A 24,289-nucleotide genomic window follows, 5' to 3' on the forward strand; every position below is an offset into this window, starting at 1 on the left:
AATATTCCCCTGTGATCCCCATACAATCATGTCAAATCGGCAATAGATATAGATTTTTCTTTCTTGGCTAATTCTGGTGTGTGTATAGATATATAAAAGCATGTTGCAATGATAAACACAGCTTATGTCAGACTAACGATCATATTAAAAACTACTGAAATGTAATCATGAAAATTAGACATCAGAAAATGGTCAGAAAATTTCAAATTACTTCATGTGTTGTGTTTTCTTCAGAATTAGAATGTATTTTTTACATACAATGTTGTTTTTTATGCTGTAACGTGATACTGTTAACAAGTTAAATATTTCTATTGTGTGAGCTGTCAGTGAGTTCTCTACTTATTCACAGTATATCTCTACTGTATATATATCTCCGTTTTATATATATCTCTAGTGTAAATCTCTACTTTATCTCTTCTATGTCTCTACATCTCTTTCTCTCTGCTCTGACTATCAGACCTGTTAAGCCACCCCAGCAGCGCAAGAAGAAGAAGTCAAAGACACCGTCACCGCCAAAGGAGCAGGTACCAGCTCCCGCCATTGTGCCACAAGTGGCTCCAAAGCCGCAACAAGTGGCACCAGCACCAACGTTTGTACCGAAGGTGGTCGAAAAGCCGCCACAAGTAGCCATGTTTGAACCAAGGTGCGGGACATGTTTCTGCCTTGCTGTGTGAATTTTAGAACTGCTTTTATTTATCCCCAAATCCCCTTAACTTTCATAGATTGTTCATCTAAATTTGAATATAATAAGAAAAATATGAATACAATTATAGTATACAGTCCAAGGAAGAAAAAAGATCTCGTTCATCAGTTCTAAAATAACATAGTCTTCACGAAATTCGTAGCTGATTAATCAATTTCAAATCAATAAAACTTTCATAAATGTTTTGGTGGAAATTATTTAAAAGGTTCAGTTATGGTGCACTGTATATATTGGGAACGTTTTGAACAGATGCAGATGTGATGTTTTTCTCTATGGTAAAGTGTAAATATGTTTTAAAGGGAAATTATTCGAGCTTATGGATTGATAATCTTATCGCTGTACAAGTCTGTATAGGTTCATTTAGCATGTCTGTCACTTGGTTTGTGGGTAATTTCAGCACTTTCCCTCCTCATTCCAGAAAAAAATCCCATTATTGCCTACAATTTCTTCTAATTAAAACTTATGATTTAATTTAGAACATATTTATTTATTTTCTACTTCTCTATTTGAGTTATCTGCCCTTTATTTCGATGTTAACAAGTTTGTCATGTGGTTAGTATTGTACAGCATGGTAGGTCGTAGACTTGTGTAGATGTCGTACCGCTGGTCAGTGTAGATGTCGTACCGCTGGTCAGTGGTCAGATTAAATGTGGCTTTATTTCAGGACGTATGCCGGTCTGAATATCACACTGTATTCCAGAATGACAGAAGAAAGAAAAAAATAGCTAAAAAAATAGTTTGATTTTATTTCACATGCCAAAATGCTAAATAATTTCAAGAGATCATGATGATTAATTACTTTACAGGGCGAGTAGGGGGATAGGAGAATTTGTCTAACCTTTAAGGAGATCAAATTTAAGACTGGAAGTGTGATATTTGTACGTTTAAACCTTGTCACTAATACTTCAGAGCTAATCGGTGTTGTCTACTGATTTTGTTTGTGACAGAAAGGAGAAAGTGGCCCCTAAAGTGGCCCCTAAGCCTAAGGGGTGGTCACCCCCAACTGCGTCCCCTGTCGCATCACATATTAACATTCCGGTTTCTGGGACCCTGGCACCAGTGGAGTTTTATCTCCCAAAAGGACATGAAGCTTCATCGTCGTTAGAACTTACAAAGATGGTAGTTGTGAAAGCTGACTCCGAGATGGAGAAGTCAGAAGCCACCATTACAATCAAACAGGCTGTCTTACGCCAAGGTCATCCACCGGCACCAGCGGCCAAAATTGTCCACAGGGCTTCAGAGCCACCAAAGGACAAGTTAGTCATTGAAGTGAAAGAACAGCTTCATGAACCTGTTCCAGTTAAACAGCGGGAACCAGTTTGTGCTCCAATAGTCCCCAAGGCAACCACCGTGGTTACCAAGCACGAGGACAGGGAATACTGGTCCCCGGAGAGGAAGGATGTAATAAAAGTCAAGGAAACCATTGAAGCTACCTGGGATAGGTTAGATATATTTACCTCTGTGATTGAAGAGCTCTCTTGACTGCTGCTGTTGAATGTTGAGTTAACTCCCCTTTGTGAACAAATTACCTACTATAAATCCTATGCTTTATGCAATCCTCAAGAAAGCATGTGAGGCGGGAAATATCTCCCTTTGTAAGTGGGGTTAGAGTAACTTCCACCTATACTGAATGAATGTAGATTCACTGCTGGTTTCAAGAATACATTTCACCGGCCTTGTTGAAATAGGCAAACCCGATTTGAATTTCTTTGTGTGTGATGTCTTGCTGATGATTTACGAACATTCCTGTCAATTCTCGTCAATGCAGCCCAGTATGTCTGTCACCAGTCTGAGATCTTCTATCCATGCTGATGTTTACAAATATTACTGTCCTGTCTTTCCATATGTAGAAATATTGTCTTTTCACCTATCCAACCACAAAAGAATGTAGAACTTCACCTCCTGTAATTATCTTTTAGTAACTGTTAGAGTTATCTCCCTTCTTAGATTTCTTCCTCACTGCAAGTCTCCTTTCTTTGTCTAGTGAATGTACATTAGCAACAACGTCCGCATACCTCCACCTGGTCCTCTATCTGATGCTACGATACTGTAACATCCTATAGGACCATACAATACCTCAGCGTGTTCTGTAGGACCCAAACTGCCTGACCTACAAGTGTAGAGTATCCTCGACTTCCTGTTCTGTCGAATGTTGTGCTCCAAACAATTTGCTGCTTTTCTGTGTTCCATCAGTTTGTGTCGCGCAGTGAACATGCGTCGTGTTCATACGCTCTCCATGACCGCTTTGTTGTGTACAGCATGGACGACATCTGTGTTTATATAGACATACAGCAGCGTGCATGACTGCTTGTTTTGTTTACAGATGTTTACACATATTTATATTCATTATCAAGTGTTGTGTATGTAAATATTTCTGATTTAACAAGAATATTATTTACTGCCATTAAATGTTGTAAAAAAAGTTTTCTACAATTTCAGGTGTTTGTTGTTGCGTTGTTTAAATTACTTTCTTACCGATAAACATGCATGCTTAATATGTGAATTACAGATTATCAATTATCAAATTCAAATTCCAGATGTAAAACTAAGTGTCTCTTGTTTTTATTTTTGCTAAGAATAAGTCATTGACACGCTGTACTATGGTTCCGTCCACAGAGTGTTTGCTGCGGAGAATTTCTGCTACCGTGATTATTTGGGAGTAATCGGGGGAGCCCGCGATTTGTTAGCCCTTGTCAGGTCGGCTCTAACGCATGGAGTGATAAAAACTCCCAAATTTTCATCCAAATTTTCTCTCCTTTCTTTACCAATCAAAACTCTAGACATGCATCCATGCCTTGAAATTTATTGAGTATACTTTAAATTCTGGGAAAAAAGAACTCTTTTCTAGGTGAGCATGACATCTGTCAATGAGATGAAGCCTTACATTAAATGTTGTTCTATCTTTGTCTGAAATTCTTAAAGTTGTTATCCATTTTCTATTCTTCTCTTCCATTTCAAGCCTTTCAGTTGTAATAATTTTTCTATTTTCAATTAAACCCTGATCCTGATTTCCACGGTTATTTCCCATTTCTGGTTGCTGCTGACGACCACTTCAATTCCTGACTATGATCTTTTTCCAGAGTTATCACCCCTTATTAAGTCTTTGACAATGAAGCATTTCCAGTGTTTTCCCCTTGGTTCTCTTCTTGTTTACTGAAGATTTTATAAACATTATTTATAAAAACGATTATAAAATTAAGACTGTGAAGTTATTCCTTTTTTGGGGGGGATTAATTTTCATTTTATTTGTGGATATACAAATGTTCTTTGAAATAAAATGATCAACACAAAATTTAAACGATTCTTTGAAAGAAATATGTTCATATTCCTGAAATGATTCTTTGGGACAACCTTTCCATAAATTTCTCTGTACTTTTTAAGCTTTTGAAACGTTATAAAATTAAAGTACAACAAACATAAAAGATTTTAAAAGTGACTGGTTGTGATCAACACATACCGACTTTCAAAAAGTTTCTTTTGAAATGTAACTATTGCACTTTTGTTGTGGTTTGTTTTGCACCTTTAAATTTTAATTTATATTTTTCAGTTTAACATTTTTTTAATTTCTTAAAGTAAGTTTATTTTGTTCTAATTTACCAACATTAACACCCATTATCACAAAGGTGTGTCTGGATTTAAACGTTTCATATATTTACTATCGGCCTCAATATTTACAGAGCTGAGGATCACGAAAGCGCTGTACGCGAGTACATTCGCCGTGAAGGTGAAGCACCCGCCCAGGAGGACATTTACGACAAACACAAACCAAAGAAACCCTGGTTTAAGACACAGATCAGGAATTTGATGGGCCTGAAGGAGAATGACTCAGCCCACTTTGAGTGTAAGCTCCTCCCACTTGGCGATCCTACCATGGAGGTCGAGTGGTTTAAGGATGGACAACCTCTGCATCATGGTGAGTTGTAACAAGCCTGTTGATTGGTCAATCGTTCGTTGACTTTACTTGTTTCTTCTTCAAATTTTCAGCATTGTTGAAATATTATACCACAACGTAACTAACACATTTAACTTAAAATTTGTTATTCTCAAAGAGTGGAAAGACTAGTGCATTGATGATAATTATTTATGTCTCTTGGAAAGATCAGTTATAAAAAATATTTGAAATATTCTTAGCCGTAAAATCTATGTTATTTTATTACCAGGCCATCGCTTCAAGCCCATGCATGATTTCGGCTTTGTGTGTCTCGACATCTTGTACACGTACCCAGAAGATTCCGGAGAATACTCTTGTATTGCCCGCAACTCTCAAGGGGAGGCAACCACTACTTCACTTCTCAGGTGTAGAGGTAAGGACATCAATATCGTAAAAAGCCTTGTCGATTTAATTAAAACGTACAGATCTCATACAGATTTTAAGATCCGAAATGGTTAACATTTGAATAAAACCTGTCGGTAACAATTTGAAAAGCTCAAGGTTCATTGGGTGATGTTTTTAAGCTTCATTATGACACTGATATTGTTACTAGGACGCCGGTCCATCATCGTGGAAACACAACTTCCTGGTGAGGGTGCCATGCGTCTACAGGAGATGGAAGAATACTGGAGAAGGTAAATAACACAAATACATAACATTTCTTTTATGTCCGGAATATTTTACTAGATGCAAAAAATCAGACTTTATCATTATGTAAAAAGATGATATCTTATATACCATGAGATAGATCCATTTACGTTAATTCGCAAGGATAATCTAGTTATGATTCTATCCAAAATTGAAATATCTCATTTGAATATGTCTGAATGTCCATTGAATAACATTGATGAACAGTTTCTTGATCCAAATTTTAAGAATTATAATTTAACGTCACCTATTTGTTACGATATTCATTAGCACTGTAATGCTATGTTTCCGTCTGTTCATATTACAATTGTAAGTTCTTTTAAATGGGAATTGGGACAATACCCTCTTTTACATTAACTTGTGGTTAAAACCTCATGTCCACCTCACTAATTGTCAGTAATTTGTTCTCAGTAACATGTACCTAGAGGAGAGGAGTATTGATGAACCACGGGAACGATTCCCACCGTCCATCGACCTCAAACCCGAACCGGTGGAAACTGGCGAAGGAGAGGTCGCCAAGTTTATGATCAAAGTCAGTGGCTACCCACGACCCCGGGTCAACTGGTGGGTCAACGGCACTGTTATCATGGGCGTAAGTATATTGTGTAACTCGCTACGTCTTTCAAGGTCAATCTGACTAGTCACAATATAAAATTATTATTTAAAAATGAGTTTCTTTTGTTTGTCTACAATTTTAAATATCTTTCGTGAAATTGTAATAGTTTTGAATGGAATGTACTATATAGCCCTTGTATTTTGCAGAGATTTTATTTTCATGGCCTGAACAAATGTATAAAATATGACCCCCACCCCCCAATAATTTGTTGCCTTTCTCACAGACGACTTTTGGTTGATAATGGTGTTAATTGACATTTTACCCCATGAATTTGTTTCAGGGGCAATACTGCAAAAAGTTCATCTCTATATCTTACAGCATTTATACTTTCTGACAAAAAAAATTCTGATCTGACAATATGATTTCTAGACCTACTTTATACCAAAAAGAAAGAAGGCTCCTTATATATATATATATATACAGTATAAGTATGAAATCAAGAAGTTGTCAAGGCTGTCAATGTTAACGATATCTGATTAGTGATGATTCCACTCTACATTACATATCTGGGTTTCAGAGCACACGGTTCAAGCTGCGTTACGATGGCATGATTCACCATCTCGAGATTCCGCGTGTGCGAGAATACGACGCCGGACAAATCCGTGTGGTGGCCAAGAATACAGAGGGTGAAGCTGAGGCCAGTACCACCTTACATGTAGTACCGAAAGAGGACTGGAGGTCACGTCTACGACAAGCACCCAAAGGTAGGTCACTCTTAAGTCACACTGCGACAAGCAATCAAAACTTCCCATTTCTGTTTCTATGAAGCTTAACTCATTAACTCCTGAAGACACATTTGAACTCTTCCAATTCAAAGTTTGGAATAGTCGATCAAGAAATTTCAGGGGTGAACGAGTTAATGTGTTCCCTTGCTTAGATAAATGCTGGAGTCATGTCTGGAGATTGCTGCCTCTGTGTTTTCGTGAGGAGGTAAAATTAGCTTGCAGCTGAGCTCCTTTCCCTTTTTTATATTTGATCAACATGACTTTCGTTACAGCTGGTCTCCTGAGATTTATATGTATTCCCTATATATACACGTGCTTTACTTGTATATAACAATATGTCTGCTTCACTAGATAAATATTACTCTTAGCTTTCTATGTTTATTAAGTGTATATTTGATGTATTTTTGTATCTGTTTATCGTAGATCGCCAATATTGAACAAATCAGCGAATGATTCACTCACCAAAATGTTTGGAGAACTATTTCCTGTCAAATTCCAAAGATTTTTTTTCAATATTTTTGGAAATTCATATTTTAAATGGCAAATTGGTTTTGAATTAAAGGTTTCACTAGGTTCAAGGTCTTACAAAGGTCAAGGTCTCACAAAGGTCATGGTCTTTCAAAGACTTTATACATATTCATGAAACAAAGGCGATCTACAGTGTGTTACTATCTGTTGATTTAACATGTCCCAAAACATATACCCTTCCCAGTGTTCATGTTCAAAGTTTGGCTAGAGTGTTAAAACAAGCTTAAACTTTACAGAGATGGAACTGGAGGAAGAAAGTGTTGGTAAGTTACTTGGTGACATGCTACCTAAAACCAAGTCCAATAACTCTTACTACCCCTGCACATGTCGACGATGCCATCAGTTGAATTGTCGTTCCACACTATTATCCGTCATATTCATTTCATTTTTAAAACCTGGAGATATTTTTTTAATTCATAAAACTTTACTTCATTTCATCATGTGTTTTACTACTATCAGTTTACAAAATTAAATTTCAATAAACAATTTATGAAATATTGCTCAATTAGAATGTTTATTAATATTGATGTCAGTCTAAAAGCTATAACAATTGGCTTAAATTAGAAATAGATCTTACTCATTTGATTACTAAACTGAATTTATATAATTTAAAATTCTAAAAAAAATGTTTTATTAAAAATAGAGTTAACACTTAATGCCAAGTAACATAACCAAAATCTTCATTAGATATTTTAAAAAATGGTAGTATCTTAATTACACTAAAATAATAAGATGCACGAATCTGCTGTAATTTATCCGGCAATAAGTCTATGCCTGGTAATAAGCCCAGCCATGTCTATTGAATTTCAATGGAAATGCCAACATTGCTATTCCATTGCCTTTCATTAATTAGCCCGCCCCTCTAATTTCAGTCTGTGATCATTTGTTGGCCTCCTATAGCCTAATTGCTGGATGAATACAGTTATGTGATCTTGATTTGATTGATTTTTTCATTAATAGTAGGAATTATGCAAAAATATTTTTACATGTTTTTTTTAATGACCAAATTTTATGGCGCATAAGATAAAATTTTATGCATGTCTTATAAAAATGATAAAAAAATACCACAATTTTTTTTAAATTTTTTAAATTTTTTTAATTACAGTAACTTTAGAATCAATCATCAAGGATTATATTTTCTCTCATACAACATTTGTTCTATCATAATCTGAATTCTTCCTTCCATCTGCATTGCCTATCATGTGAAAGAATATATATTTCCGGGAAATATTCCAGGAAATTCTTAATTATTGAGTTAATTTCTACCACCCTACAATGCCCTTCTCACTGACCTTGAAATGAAGTTGAAGGTCAATTAACCCTCGTGAACCATGTTGAGATGAACTTGAAAGCCATCTTTTCCAAATTTCTATTTATCATGACATTGTGTTGTAAGTTTGAAAAGTGAACTTACCTTCCTCAAAATGCTGAAAGTCACATAAACTTTCAAAATCTTTAGGAAGTTTACCTTACCATTGGAGTTTTACATCGTTCACCTGTACATTTGCTTTGTTCTCCCCAGACTATATATCCTCATTTGTTCCTATCAATTCAATGGACTTATTACTATTTAAATCCTGATCTATTTTGCATTGAAATTTTGTTCTTGTATACCAACTTTTTATTGGTTTAAATGAATAATAAAATGGAATGAAAGGTGTCTGACCCTTTGACCCCTATTAAAGGCCTATTGGTAATTTACAGAATATAAGGAGGCGGTTGTTAAGATTTATACAGGTAAGATAACTGGTCGATACTGATGTGCCCCTCCCTACCTTAATTTATAAAATGAAGAACGGTATAAGTGGAGTGTACCTCCTTACCACATAAAGATGAAGAAATGGCCTTTGGTGGTAGCCATTCCTTACCTCATTAAAACAAATTGTGTTTGGTGGTGTGCTTTTCCTTTCCTCATCAAAGATAGCTGTTATTATTTGCTGAAATTCTCTCAGAAATCGGAGCTGTCCTATTTTATCACAGTCTGGCGTCAGGCTGGTCATACGACTGTTCTGATTCAACTTATTTATCTTTGATTCATTTTCTGATTTGAGAAATATTTATCTTTACAATCTTTCCCTCTCTGTGTGTTTTTTCTTGGTGTAAAATATTTGTGTGTTTTGTTTCCATCTCCAACTGTTGCCCTTACAAAGCCTCTAAACAAGCAAGTTTATTTTTATCAAGACTTCGCTGAAATTTACATTCCTCCTGTGACCTTTCCAGTAGACTTTGAAGGTCATACTTCCGAGTCTAACAGTAAACCATCTATGACCTTTCCTGCTGAGACTGATTTTGAAGGTCACATATCACTGGAGAGTCCTCAAAGTCCCTCTTGTCCAATCTTTGCTGTGTTTTATTTGGGTTGAAAATGAACCCGGACATCAATTTTGTCATCATCGTCAATAAATGAGAAAATTGAAATTCATCTATAGTCACTCCGAACTCTGTTCTAATGTCCGCCTTTTTCGACTTTATCGTAATCTTAGCTTTCATTTATATCATATTTAACATAACTTCATACAAAGTTTCTTTTTCAGTCTCATACATAAAGTAGTGTTATTGACACTCTTTAATACTGTAAAAATGTACTTATTAAAGACATTAATTTCATCTTCACATTTTGATTTCTTAAAAATGTTATTGATCTTAATGTATCGTCGATTATTTCGTATTTCTGTGAAGGTGGAGGTATTAAACTTTTAGTGTGATATCTGTAGTTAATGTTACTATAGTCATTCCAGCTAATATTATCAGGACACACTGCGGAATTTATCATAACAAATTCAACAATTATCAACAAATTAATACAAAAATTTAAAATTAACTCATTGTAAATATGTAAAAATATTTTTGAAAATATTTTTATGAAAAATTATGAAAATTAAAGAGATATTTTAACATTACACAGTGTGTCCTGATCATAGTTACATTTTAGAGTGTTTTCACGTGTGGTTTTATGGGAGCAGGCTACTTAACACTTAACGTAAGGGAGGTAACTGGGCTCTTGTCACGCTTTTTCTAATCTTTGCAAATCCTGTTTCTTCCCAATTTCACAGGAGATCTAGAAATTGAACTTGAGCGCAGACGCAAAATTGAAATGCGCTCAGTTGAGCTCGTTACAGCCATGCAGAAACCCAAACCTACCAGTGTCGAATTTAAGCAGATCGAGAGAGGTGAGATTATCGGATGGATGACATGCATGCTGGTTTCCCCCGACAAGGACTTGTTTCACTTTTGTGGACCATTTCATTTGATTTTAAATCAGTACTAGTCTTTCTCTGTACAAGATATCCTTGTTGCAGCCAAAATTCGTTGAAGAGAGTTTGAAAGTGACCGTACTTTCCAAGTCTTCCTATTTGGAGGGAGACTCACTTTTTTCAGCCCCTTTTTATACTTTTAGCAAAAACTATTAACATCTTGATAAAAATCTGATTTCAATTAACTCATTTGTGGCATTTGTCAAATATTATGTTAAAAAAAGGAAATTGCAAGTTCCTGGTAAACATTGTTACATTGGGTTTTGCTTAACGTTTCTTTCCCACAAAAAAAAGAGTTGAAAATTGGCAAATAAATGAATACCCTGTGTGGGGCCCCATTTCAAACCTGTAGTCTAGCATCATTTACATCATAGTATATCTCACCAGAATTAAATTTTAGGAATATCCTTTTTGGAGCCCCATAAAATGTTTGCAGTAGAGTGTGCATTTTATTAGATACAGAAGAAATATGTACTAGACTGCTTCCTCATAGAATTGCTTAACAATTACTTTTAATCTCTGACAATGCTTTTAGAAAATTATTTTAACCTTTATGATTTCTTATAATCTTGACCTGAATCATTTACATATGACCTTCATTGACATTGAACTTTTGACCTTACAGCTGCTGAAAAGCGGGTAGTGATGAGACATGAGAAGGAAGTGATGAATGCGGAACAGCTGTACATGTCTGTTGCGTCAAAGCCAACGATGCGCGAACTGCCTGCACGTATGGTCAGGGCTGACCGTCCAGAAATTCAAGTGGACATCCAGAAGGCACGCATGGTGCCAGTTATCCCTGAACAGGGTGCACCTGATGAGAGCAAAATATCTGAGACCCAGATTGTTCTGGAGCGACGTGAACCACCCGTGTTCACCAAGCCTCTGCGCCCAGTCAGGGTCACCGAGGGCAACCCAGTAACGTAAGTATATCATCAGGTTTTGTTTCCACATTTTTCCTTCAGCTTTCAAAGAAAATATTTTTTTTTGTAACAAATTGGTGTGAACAACTTCAGTTTGCACAATACGTTCAAAGTTCCACTGCAAGTCATTATTTGTGGAATGAGCTATGTGCCCTTGGAAGTGTGATGTGGCTATGAGTTGTTACCCCTCTTTGTTACAGACTTGAGATACATTTCAAGGGCTTCCCACCACCAATCATTTCCTGGTACAGAGACAGCTTTGAGATCAAAACATCACATGACTTCCAGGTAGGTTCGCAGTAAATGACACATGATTTCCAATTAGGTTCGCAGTAAATGTCACTTTACCACCAGATACCACTTTACCACCAGATGTCGCTTAACCTCTAGGTAGTTCTGCAGTGACTATTTCATGATTTTAACTTTTAAATCCACAGTGAATATTACATATGATAACATTAAATGATAATACATGTAGTCCAATTCACTTTTCTACCAACTTTTCAGACAAATTCCAAATTCACAGATTGTGAAAAATCATAATAAGATGAATGCCAAAGTACGTCTGCACTTATTGTTCTATGAAAAATTATTTCTCAGATAAAAAATATGAAACTAAGTGACCATTTCCTAAATCTTTCACTTTTGACCTCAGATTACTGTCTCGGAGACGGTAAGCACACTGTTCATCCCAGAGATTTTCCCAGAAGACACTGGCATGTACATGGTCAAGGCTTACAACATGTATGGCACCGTCCAGTGCAAGGCCAAGATGACCGTCATTGGTGAGTGAATCACAGCCTCAGTATACACCTTGTCCATCTGTCATAGTGATTTGTAAATTAAGTAGTTCCTTTACTGTTGCTTAGAAGCCCAATTTCATGCAATTGCTAAGTTTCTCAGAGATGAAAATGTTTAACATTTCGACCGATTTCAGTCTTTTTCAGAATTTTAGTTTAATGTAAAGTTCAAATTTTTCCCATAGAAAGGATATGAAAAATCTTGTTTTCAGCCATTTTTGCCCTTAAGCTCATTTTCATCTCTGGTTACTATACACTTTATAAATGTTACACATAAATTTGAAAGAAGAACAATTGATAACAGAATTAAAAAAATATAGAAGTTTTTTTCTCCTTTATAAAAAAACCCCATTTAGTCAAAGGAAAAACCATATAAAAGATTCTTAAATATGAAGGGTAGAAATTGTTTTTGAAGAAATTTTTCATTGTCAATAACGATCTGAATTACAGAGGAGGAATCACCAGAGCGTGACGTACCCCCAGAATTCCGTAGCCTGATTCGCGACAGCAACGTGGTCCAGGGTGAACCTGCCACTTTTGACTGCCAGGTGTCGGGACGTCCCAAACCCAAAATCCACTGGCAGAAGGTACACACTCTCATATTGTCGTAAATCTCCCACAGTTCATAGAAACAGAGATTGTCCTCACAGAAGTTTACGATTAAATTCATGTTTTCTTTTCCAAAAATAAATGTGAAATTTTTAAAGATAAATATGTGATGTAAGTTTTATTCTTTAAGCAAACTTCATTTAATGGTCTATAACAACAGAAAAAGTAAACATTATCATCAGTCTTTTTCAATACGACTTGGGCAAATTCCATTCACGATTAAAATCTTAAAGGTTTATAAATTGGAGAGTGTTTACAGTAATGCCATCATTTTTCCAACAATAGTTTGAAATAATTTGATGATATGTTGGGGAAATTCTTAAAAAGGAGTTCTTGAGAAAAAAAGGGAAGGAGAACCTTAAAATATAAAGGCGGGATGTGAGGTGGCAAATGGAATGAGATGCATTGTACAGAGTATCTCGCGCTTTGTCTCTAATAGGATGGCAGGACTCTCACCGAGAGCCCACGATGGAAGTTTATCGAGGAGGACAATAACTTCACTATGGTTGTCTATGAGGTCGTTCCGGAGGATGTCGGCCAGTACGATTGTGTGGCCATCAACACCGTCGGCAAGGCAACATGCACAGCCAGACTTAACGTGGAAGGTAAGGATGATTAATCTGGAACAAGAGGTCTCAGAGCAATGTCAACGACTCAGTAATTACAATTTCCTTCTACTAATGGATTTGATTGTAAGGGCTCGGAGAAATTCACTCGACGTAATATTTTGTTTGTTTGTAGATTTGATTTTGCAGGAAAATTCTGGGTTGCAATTTTTCTTTTGGAACTGAAATGTAATTTCTCCTCCAGCAGACGGGCCTCTTCCGTGTCTGTAACGGAAATAGGACAAAAATCAGTTTTAGTTTGAGTCTGTATTAGGAAAGCATATATGGTGTTGAACTACCTGTTAATGTTCAGTGATAAATGGATGAGTTGTCTCCCCGCAGTTCCCATCAAGCCACCAGAGACGGAGGAGCAGAAATTGGCCGAGGCTCCAGTGGAACCACCCAAGGTGACCGAGGCGCCGCAGAACCTGGAGGTGGACGAGGGTGAACCAGTCACCTTCACCTCAAGGATCACGGGGTCTCCACGTAGGTTACGGTTTAGGAAAATGTTACATGTTACATCAACAATACTGTACCATTTCTCACCTATTCCGTCTTTTCGTATTGCAGAGTTATCTGCTCTTGTGAGCAGGTATTGATTGTTACATCATTTGTTTGCGAGAGTAACGTCATAAATTTTTGAGAAAACGACGTATTTTCCCACACAAACCAATGACGTAACAATCAATAACTGCTCACAAGAGAAGATAACTCTGCAGTATGCAAAGACGGAATAGCAAGTTATACCAATTGTGTTCTGTTTTATAGACAAACATATATAGTAATTATTTTCTTCTTTGACGTTTTAAAATATCTGGTTGAAAGCCTTATCAAAAGATTCAAAATTTTTCATATATATTTCTTCATATGACCCTCTGTTTAGAAATTTTTTGGATACTATTATAACATAATTTTACAAGATGAAGTCATTTTTTCTCCAAATCAATTAAGATTGTATCCGATAACAGATTTTTGCTGGTAACTGTGTGTATTTCTTTGTTAGTTTAAAGTTTCTTGTGATTAAAAATAACTAATGTTTTTTATTGCAGCACCGAACGTGACGTGGTACAGGAACAACGTCATCATCAAACCATCAAAATATTTCCGCATGGAATCTTCCCCGGATGGCACTCACAGCCTCAGTATTCTTGAGGCCTTCCCAGAAGACACCGGTAACTACCGCTGTGTGGCTCGTAACAAGGCCGGGGAGGTCACTTGTTTCGCGACTCTGAAGGTCCATGCCTTAGAGAGTGAAGCTGAGGCTCCAGCCCCTGCCCAGAGGGACACACCACCAAGCTTCACCAAGCCGATTTCTAACACACTCGTTGTGGAAGGAAGTCCAGCCACATTTGAGGCCGAATACAGCGGCACACCTGAACCGACCATCACCTGGCTAAGAAACAGCCTGCAGGTCCTGCAAGACTCGACCAACTACAAGGTTAGTTTGTGTTAGGGTTGATAAACATCAATGTACCTCCTTACATGTCGTGAACTGTTACGTGTGTTACTCATAAATCTTTAGTAAGAGTTTCTCTATCAATAGAATTACAATGGTGCTTCACTAATTCAGCAGACGTTTTTTATTAGAAAAAGCTGGGTTGTGAAAATGCTTTTCAGATAGCTACTTTGACAGTTTTGTATAGAAAAAGGCCAATCTCTTCTGAAAAACACTGAGAAAGTGGGACAACTGGATAAATCATGGCTGAATAAAGGAGGGTTGGCTTTATTAGATCATAGGAACATCACCATTTCAAACAAAAATGTCTTATAATTTGCAAGTTCAATTTATATTTTTACTTTTTTGTTAACTAACTTTATTTGAATTATTTTGCAGATTGAGCGTACAACCACCAAGACAATTCTGACCATTCGCGAGGCTCGCCCCGAAGACAGCGGTCTTATCACCTGTCGCATCAAGAACGTTGCTGGCATCACCGAGTGCTCCGCAGAACTCTATGTCCAAGGTAAGTCATCTACCTGAACAGTGGCCAATCAGAAGCCTTGACATTTCCAATGACTTGCAGTTCTTAGCCAATAATAGACGACATGACATCAACAAGAAACTCCCGGCATGAGTTGACATTTCTTGAGATTTAACATTCATTCTGCATGACTGGTTAACCAATGATGTTCAACTGCATGAATGATTTTTTTCTGTACCTCACTGACCAGGGGTCAAAAGTCTTTTTATCCCTGTTGGTCATTTAAGAATTTAGATGCAAGATTCTTTTTTCTGGTCAAAAGACTATGAATAGCATTAAGAACATCAAAATAATATTCATGTACCGATACTAGATAAATTTGCTTTCAACGAAATGCTGAAAAAATAAACATTTTGTGTATTGATTGATTGTAAATGAAACTATCAATATGTAGTTTTAAGGAATTCCAAGAAAGTTCTCTGATACATTTCAAATTAATCAGAATGCATTTAGAGTGTGCTGTTTGCATGACTATGTTCTTGACAAGTGTTTTTCAGTGATGACGGTTCCAGAGGCATGTAAAGAATGGCTGGCATGGATTGGACACATCCGACGACCATCAAACTCCTGTTTAATTTTTTTTAGTATTTAGTTAGACTTTGTTAGAGACATGCATGGCTGTGTGTTAAATAGAAAATATTGAAATCTTAAAGTTCATATTCTAGCTCACCTAGCTGTATGAATGTGTACTTAAGATCTGTGTATGATTGTTGTTCTTTGCATTTCAGCTAATACCGTAAATCTTTACTTTATTAACAATAATATACTCTATGAGAAGAAATTTTGGGGAAGAGTTGTATTATTACTGGGATTTGAAATTGAAATTAAAAGGAATTTAAAGAAGTTTTATATGTGTAACAGATTTACGGTAACTTCCATGCATGGATTTGTGATTTGTGGTTATTTTTCACCCTTATAAATATCTAAAACAATTTGTTTTAAACACAAATCACAAATGCATCCTGCATTACTAAAATAATGTTCAAGATATAATTAGTATAGTAAACTTACTCACGGCATGAACATCCCTCTTTTCCAACAAATGTGATCTGACATTGTCGTGTTGACGCGTGCATAAGAAGAAAGGGTTGCGCCATGCGTGATCACATGTGATTTTGAATCAATGCCTTTAACAATTTCAAAATCACATGTAAAATACCAACTTAATCTTTGGTCGTTTTATTCAGATGTTTATTTCAGTGCCCATGATTGAGATACATTGTATATAGCCTGATCAATTTGTATAAAACTAACAAACCTAGCTTTGACTTAAGCTTAGTTTCTGACCAGGAGTTATCTACCCCTGATTCTAAGTTTGCATGGTGTGAATTTGGAGTTATGTCCCCTGGAACAAAGCATGTTATCTGACGACCAGTTGAAGAACGAATTGTGCATGGACAACAACACTGCATGAAGCAGACCTAAGTGTCAGGCAAGCAAAGACCGTTTTATATACCTTCAACAGAAACTGTTCAATTTAAAAAAATATCCTGTTGAAATACTCACGAACCCTACATATTCATGAGTAAACACACATATTCAGCAAAAGAAAGTTTCAAATATTAATGAAAATAAAGTCAGATTTCATTTGTGCAATTTCTCATGGATTTCCGAGAGTCAAACTTAGGTTTTTTTGGATCTTGAATAGTTGCAGATCAGGTAGAATTTGAGTGAAGTCTGACTTTTGTCATATTTCCGTTACAGACACGGAAGAGGCCCGTCTGCTGGAGGAGAAGTACATAACAACAATCAAGACAACACCACCTGAGTTTGTCAAGGCTCTGTCTCCTGTACAGGATGTACAGCCAGGAGGCACAGCTAGGTATGACACCACAGACACATGGTATCAAATAGCAACCTCATCAGCACCACCTCATCAGCGCCACCTCAATTCCAGAATATTGCACCATGTTTTAGACATCACAACACCACATGTCAAACACCAGCTCACACACCAGGACATAGCACCATGTTTCAGACAACTCTACACCACATGTCAAACACCACCTCGGACTCCAGGACATAGCACCATGTTTCAGAAATCACAACACCACATGTCAAACACAGCCTCTCCTTTCACAAAATGTTCTTTATTCACACTGCCTTTAGAAACGACAACATTATTTTTTTTTATCTTTTTTAACACTGAGGTTGTATGCACTTGTCAATGAGTAGGCGCTTGCTATATACTAATGTGATGTTTTACACACTTGCAGATTATACGCGTCTATCAATGCGTACCCACCACCTAAGTGTCAGTGGTACACCAAGGGTGTCCAGATCGTGCCAAGCGAACGCCGACAGGTGGTACAGGAGGACAACTCCATCATCCTCATCATCATCAACGTCCAAGAGGAGGACTCCGGTGACTACATTCTCAAGGTCGAGAATGAGATGGGAGAGGTCACCTGTAGGACAACATTGACTGTCAGAGGTTAGAACTATACTACAGGATGTTATAAAAGCTAAAATGTTTAACAAGATGCTAGTGTATACTTGGAAATTTTCGCGGCAATTTAATTTTCGCCTTTTTTGCCCTTCGCAATCGGGGCAAATTTATTATAACGGACAATTTAAGTAAACAGCATACCATAGTTATTACATTTTAAGGGCAAAATTACCACTGGGCGAACATGGTTTTTACCAGTTAAGGGCAAATATTTGACTGGGCGAAAGTTTTCCTCAAACCCCAATCTACAAATTTACCTGTACCCTGTACACTGACTGTGACACTTTTGTGATGTGTATTGATCCTCTATGGTCCATCCAATCCAGGTAAAACCCAGTACGTAGCCATGCCCCCTACGGACACTGAGACACTGACTATCAGAGAAACCACCACCATGGTCACTCGTGAAGAGCGCTTCGTCACCGAGATGATCAAGCCAGAGCTCATCGAACCACTGGAGCCAGAAATCTACGTCAGAGAACGAGGAATAGCTAGGTAGGGACATTTTATCATATAGTTATACTGTAAAACCTCGATATAATACACCTCATCTGATTTGCCACCTCGCTTACTGCCAACAAATATCAAGGTCCAATTTTTTCTTGTCTGAAGAATTTTATTTGTAGTTGTTTCCCTCGTTTTATCGCCAAACCTGTTTATAACTCCAAATTTTTCTGGACAAATGAGGGTTATGTAACAGAAACTTTGTTATACCTAACAGAGATATTATGTCTGAACAAAATCTTCTGTACAGAATGATTTCTTTCCATTTTCAATGTGAAATGATACAATGTCATCGCTTAAGTGGAAAATGTAATTCAAATTAAAAAAATCCATCATCATAATATTCAACATGCAGAATTACAGATTTTAAAAAAATAAATAAATATATATTTACATTATTTAATATGTGTAATTATGTTTTGTTAGGCTGCAATGTAAAGTGGACAGCTACCCTCCGCCCCTTGTCACCTGGTTTGTGAATGGAATGGAGATCCGTCCATCACCCCACTATGAGATGATGACGGAGGAAGGAAACAGCATCCTCCTCATCATAGAAGTCGGCCCGGAGGACACCGGCGAGTACACCTGCCGCGCCGTCTCCGAGCTCGGCGAGGTCATGTCCAGCACGACACTCTATGTTCAAGGTCAGTTGTGAAAACGAAAACCGTTTCCTTTTTTTTTTGATAATACAAATCACCATGTAACTATAGTAATATGCCTTACCAGGCCCTGTATTGTTACTGGACATAAAAACTTTTCTTCAGTTGATACACTTTTTTGTCAATAGATTTTGTTTGTTTTTATTTTGACGGGAAGGAATGCTTGAGGATACCTAATCTGTAAGTCTTAAGAAGTTTTTTTTTTTTTTATTCAAAACTGGAAGTTTCTTAAAAAAAATGTTTGTTAAATCATTGTTTTATGGACCCAAGGATCGAAAATCTTTTACACTTCAGAACCAGTGACAAAAGAAATGCCAGCCGTGCCGAAAAGACCAGAAGAAACAGTCTCCTTGGAGCCTTCCCCCTCTGAGGAGTTGATGCCTCCACGATTCGCCGAGGTGCTGCCTTCTATGGAAACATACGACGGAGAAGAAGTGAATATTCCATGCAAGGTGGTGGGGAAACCCCCTCCCCAGATTTCTTTCTTCCACAACGGAAAGAACATTGACCATGACGAGGAGTATGTGGTGTCGTACAACCCGGATACCGGGGACATCCATCTCCTCATTGTGGAGGTGTTCCCTGAGGACGAGGGAGAGTATGTGTGCGTGGCCTCCAACCCTGCGGGGGAGGCGAGCACTCGCGCCTACCTCACGGTTCTCACACCCGAAGACTCCGTCGACGCTGCAGCACCGATGGAAGTCGAGGTCGTAGCACAGGTGAGTGTCAATGTTAAGGTTAGTTACCACAGATCAATGTCAAGGTCAGTAATATCAGTTCAAAGTCATCCCAAGAACTTAATAGGAAAAGACAACCAGTTCCTTGTAAAGTATACAGGTAGATACTGTTAAGCTGATTGGTATAATCCTTCATTAAAGTGTTGTAAGTGTTTAGAATTTGATTCTAAAAGCATTTTAATTGTATTCATTTTTTATTGCAGCTTATTGACCGACCCAAACTGGAACCTCTTGAGAAAGAGGAACCACCGGCATCACCACCACGTGAGAAACCAGTCAAAATGGAGGTTACAGAGGTGAAAAGGCCTGAAGAACCTATGGAGGAAGTGGAAGAGGAGGTTACGGAACAAATGGCAAAACCCCAGAAAATTGAGCGCGAGAAGAAGATTCCCTTGGAACCGGAGCGAGCCCCCGAGTCACCTGAAAGAACTGTTAAAGTCACTGTGGAACGTAAACCTGTTCCCAAGCCGGAGGAAAAACATACAGAGGTCTGTGAGGCTACTTTAATGCCTCAGACCATCACCAGGAAGTTCCAGCTACCAGATGTGAAACCAGTGGAGGAACATGTGGATAAGGAGGACTCAGTGGTCGGGGAGGAGAAACCCCCACAGAAGGAGGAAGTTGTCAGTCAGTTCACGCTGGAGGAGGCACAGGAAGTTACGGAGATTCCACCCGAGTTTGTGGAACTCTTACAGCCTCAGATGATCCCCGACGGGGAGGAGATCACGATGACTTGTCGTGTGGAAGGCACACCATTCCCGACAGTCACGTGGTACCGTGAGCGACAGGAGATAACGCCCAGCACCGACTTTAAGATCACAACTGACCAGACCACAGGAGTGTGTACACTGTACATACCAGAGGTATTCCCAGAGGATGCCGGCGAGTACGCATGTAGAGCTATCAACCCCTTCGGAGAGGCTGTTACCACGGCAACACTTCTGGTTCACAGTAAGTCGGCCATTTTAACACCAATTTACAGACCTCTTTCTGTGTTCTTATGCATTCATTCTGCACATTTTCTTTGGAAGGAAATCTTGATCATGATTGTCATCACAAAAATGGATTCTGTTGTTGTAGATCTTTTCAGAACATTTAAACAGAACTTATATTAATAGTACAGTATAGAAGTGATTGCTCAATATGAGATTTCACACTTTGATAACTTCATAACTGAACTTAGTCAACAGTTACTAAGGTTGTTGGCAGCTGAGTGATTAATTTCAGCAGATTTGATTTTTTCGAAGACTTGTAAAAATATGCAAATATATACCGGGTTGAATTCATGATTCTGGTGTCATATCTCATGCCAGCCTTCTTAAGCATTTTGCTGCGGTGCTGAATTCTCAAAAACTACACTGTAGTGAAAATTACCCTGTTAAAGATTGATTTAGTTCAGTAGATAATGGATAATGGAGCTGATCAAATGTCATTCTACTTCAGCCTTGCCAGAAGAAGAAGAGCCTGAAGATGTTACAGTCATTGAGGAGAAATATGTGACAAAGATTGAAAAATCACCGGAGTTTGTGCGTCCCCTTAATCCAGTCCTGAATATAGAGGAAGATCAAACTGCACGGTATGTAAAAAAAGGTTGACGTAAGACTGAGTGTTTAGTGAAGTAAGACTTAATGATGTTAGACTTAGGAAAGTAAGATTTAGTGAAGTAAGACGTAATGATGTAATACTTAGGAAAGTAAGACTTAGTGATGTAAGACTTAGTGATGTAAGACTTAGTTATGTAAGACTTAACAAAGTAAGATTGAGTTAAGTAAGACTTAAGACTGAGCAATATAATACTAAAACTTTTGAAAAAATAACTTTTTTAAAAACAGTTGCATTTTTATACTGGGTTTAGACAAATTTGTCAAGAGAAAGTTTTTGGACTGTTTTGAGCATGAAGTCCCTGCCAAATTTCTTGGTGCTTATTGGAATGAATTGTATTTCAGACTTGAAGTTGAGGTCGTTGGTGAACCAAGACCAAAGGTCACATGGTACGTGAACGAGATTCGTCTGATGCCAACACCACGTGTCCAGATTATTGACGAACGTACAACCTGTACATTGGTCATCACAAAGGTCGTACCCTCCGATTCCCAGGACTACATCTGTGTGGCCGAAAATGACCGCGGCGTGGTCACTTGTAAGACTACTCTACATGTAACACGTAAGTTTCATACTGGACACTGTCCACTCTGTGTGTTAGATATAATCCTGGCAAGTCCTGCCAGCTTTAAAAATGTTACGGGAGGGGAGTCAAAGTCGGTCTTATTTTCAAGGTATCTTTTCTTTTGTGTTTGTGTAAAAAGAAAAAGTTCAATCGCTCTTACTGGTAACATAAAAAATTACCGGGTAATAGAAATAATCTCAGTCTTAGTGGCTTCTTCAGTCAAACAAGAAAACCATTGAAGTAATCTTTTTAATTTATTTGTAATTTTGATGAAAAATTGATATTTGGTTTGTATTTTTATACTCTATTTCAGTTTTCAAAAAAAAATAGGAAATAATTATGAATAATTTTGTGTTTAAGAAAGGGATTCTAGTTTATTATCAATCTGAACAATCTAATGATTAAAGATTTACTGTCATATTTTGAATTGTATACAAACTCGACCTCCATTCACAAAGTGGAATCAACCTTCACTGATTTTTGGGTCTGACCACGTTTGTGTATAGGGGTTGGAGGTAGTGCGACATGGAATGTTTTGTGTATGTGTCTATTGTTGTCTGGTGTATTGACATGTATGTGTGTAACTATATATGTGTACACATATTTCCGTCTGTGAATACACATTTGTCCGTCTGTGAATACACATATTTCCGTCTGTGAATTAATAATACATACATGTCTGTCTGTGAATACACATTTGTCTGTCTGTGAATACACATATGTCCATCTGTGAATACATAAATGTCCGTCTGTGAATACACACATGTCCGTCTGTGAACTAATAATACACACATGTCTGTCTGTGAATACACACATGTCTATCTGTGAATTAATAATACACATATGTCTGTCTGTGAATACATACATGTCTGTCTGTGAATTAATAATACACACATGTCTGTCTATGAATACACATATGTCTGTCTGTGAATACATACATATCCGTCTGTGAATTAATAATAAATACATGTCTGTCTGTGAATACACATATGTCCGTCTGTTAATTAATACGTACATGTCTGTCTGTGAATACACATATGTCCCTCTGTGAATTACATTGACCGTCTATCACGTTCACATTGCTTACATGTACGAGCTTGTTATTAAGAATGCACTCACATTCTATGCTTCATGTCTGAAAATAATATCTGCAGTCTGTTTGTACGATCATTCTCGTCTCATCGTAGCTGAATAATAAACTCTTGTCAATAAAGAATCAATAATGCTTCCTATGGCGTTGTGTTTTACTGTCTGCTTTGCTGTGTACTAATTCCCGGTGACCTTAAGGTCACCGCCTTTTAACATTTGACCTTTACCTGAATTCCACACAGGTGAACTACATGTGCTAAATCTGTGTGCTGTGTTTGTCTCCTTGTCCTAATCTGTCCAATTTTTGAAGTTGCTGATCTCCATTCCTGTTCCGTCCTTGTCTGTCCATTTGTCCATTCCTGTCTGTCCTTGTCTACCTAAAATCTTATCCCTGTCTTATCCCAAATCTTTTCCTCAACTTTATTCCAGCTAAGAAAAAGGTTGAGTTTGCTCTACCCCGAGAGGAACGCCCCAAGCAGTCCCGCCCCGAGACTGTCAAGTACCCAGTGTCTGAGGACGAAACAGGTCCCAGTGCCAGCGAGGATGAACTGCCGGAGGAAATGAAGGTTCCACCGATTTTCACTGAACTTTTACATCCCAAGGTTGTTCGGGACGGGGAACGTGTTGAGTTCCTTGTCCACTTTCGTGGAACCCCACAGCCAAAGGTCAAATGGTTCCAGAACGGCCACGAACTTAAACCATCAACTGACTTCCAGATCACCGTCAATTTCAATACAGGGGAGAGTTCTCTAGTTATTGTAGAGGTTTTCCCGGAGGACGAGGGCGAGTACACATGCTCGGCCCGCAACCGTTACGGAGAAACGATAACAACCTGTCGCCTCACAGTCGTTGGTACGTCTCAATGCTGTAGAACCGTAGTGGCTTTTCATGTGCATGGTTAGAATATATCGATAATTTGCAAAACTTGAAAATTCCAATTTTTGTCCTTTTTTGCCTCCCTGGTATGTAATTTTCCTGAAGTGATATCAAAATGTGGAAAAAATAATTCAATTTTCTTATAAGGCATTTTAGTATTATGAATATATATAATTACAGTTCACAGACCTAATATTTGAAAAAAGAAAAGAAAAAAAAAAACCATTTTCTATGAATTACTGACCAATTCACTATTAAACTGTTTTATAGAATCTGTTATCTTCAATAGAAGTTTTGATACATGCATGATGTTTCCACGAAATTGAAAATGATGATTAAGTTAAATAAAACTATCAAACCATGGAGAAAGTTAATATCAAACCATGGAGAAAGTTAATAACTGCGGCTACTAGCCTTGATTGCACTCATTGTTAAGGAAGTTTTACATTGAAAAATACCAAATGCAAAGAAATGCAATATTTTT

General features: G+C 37.5%; 1 protein-coding gene across 1 annotated transcript in view; it reads left to right on the plus strand.

Annotated features, from left to right (window-relative positions):
• The window catches only part of LOC110458512 (titin-like), a 483,136-nt gene that overhangs the window by 109,869 nt on the left and 348,978 nt on the right, over window positions 1–24,289 (plus strand). The window contains exons 70-96 of the mRNA XM_021510245.1: window positions 458–643; window positions 1,651–2,145; window positions 3,320–3,400; window positions 4,381–4,616; window positions 4,864–5,007; window positions 5,188–5,269; window positions 5,694–5,874; window positions 6,416–6,602; window positions 7,388–7,414; window positions 8,856–8,888; window positions 10,205–10,321; window positions 11,031–11,328; window positions 11,529–11,616; window positions 11,984–12,113; window positions 12,579–12,715; window positions 13,177–13,342; window positions 13,685–13,828; window positions 14,392–14,780; window positions 15,177–15,306; window positions 17,029–17,146; window positions 17,541–17,758; window positions 18,100–18,268; window positions 18,704–18,921; window positions 19,231–19,655; window positions 19,877–20,624; window positions 21,117–21,249; window positions 21,620–21,837. Coding sequence (XP_021365920.1) covers window positions 458–643; window positions 1,651–2,145; window positions 3,320–3,400; window positions 4,381–4,616; window positions 4,864–5,007; window positions 5,188–5,269; window positions 5,694–5,874; window positions 6,416–6,602; window positions 7,388–7,414; window positions 8,856–8,888; window positions 10,205–10,321; window positions 11,031–11,328; window positions 11,529–11,616; window positions 11,984–12,113; window positions 12,579–12,715; window positions 13,177–13,342; window positions 13,685–13,828; window positions 14,392–14,780; window positions 15,177–15,306; window positions 17,029–17,146; window positions 17,541–17,758; window positions 18,100–18,268; window positions 18,704–18,921; window positions 19,231–19,655; window positions 19,877–20,624; window positions 21,117–21,249; window positions 21,620–21,837 — 5,498 coding nt within the window. The remainder of the gene's footprint in view (window positions 1–457; window positions 644–1,650; window positions 2,146–3,319; window positions 3,401–4,380; window positions 4,617–4,863; window positions 5,008–5,187; window positions 5,270–5,693; window positions 5,875–6,415; window positions 6,603–7,387; window positions 7,415–8,855; window positions 8,889–10,204; window positions 10,322–11,030; window positions 11,329–11,528; window positions 11,617–11,983; window positions 12,114–12,578; window positions 12,716–13,176; window positions 13,343–13,684; window positions 13,829–14,391; window positions 14,781–15,176; window positions 15,307–17,028; window positions 17,147–17,540; window positions 17,759–18,099; window positions 18,269–18,703; window positions 18,922–19,230; window positions 19,656–19,876; window positions 20,625–21,116; window positions 21,250–21,619; window positions 21,838–24,289) is intronic.

This window comes from Mizuhopecten yessoensis, unplaced genomic scaffold, assembly GCF_002113885.1.
Source record: "Mizuhopecten yessoensis strain PY_sf001 unplaced genomic scaffold, ASM211388v2 scaffold9639, whole genome shotgun sequence".
NCBI lineage: Eukaryota > Metazoa > Mollusca > Bivalvia > Pectinida > Pectinidae > Mizuhopecten > Mizuhopecten yessoensis.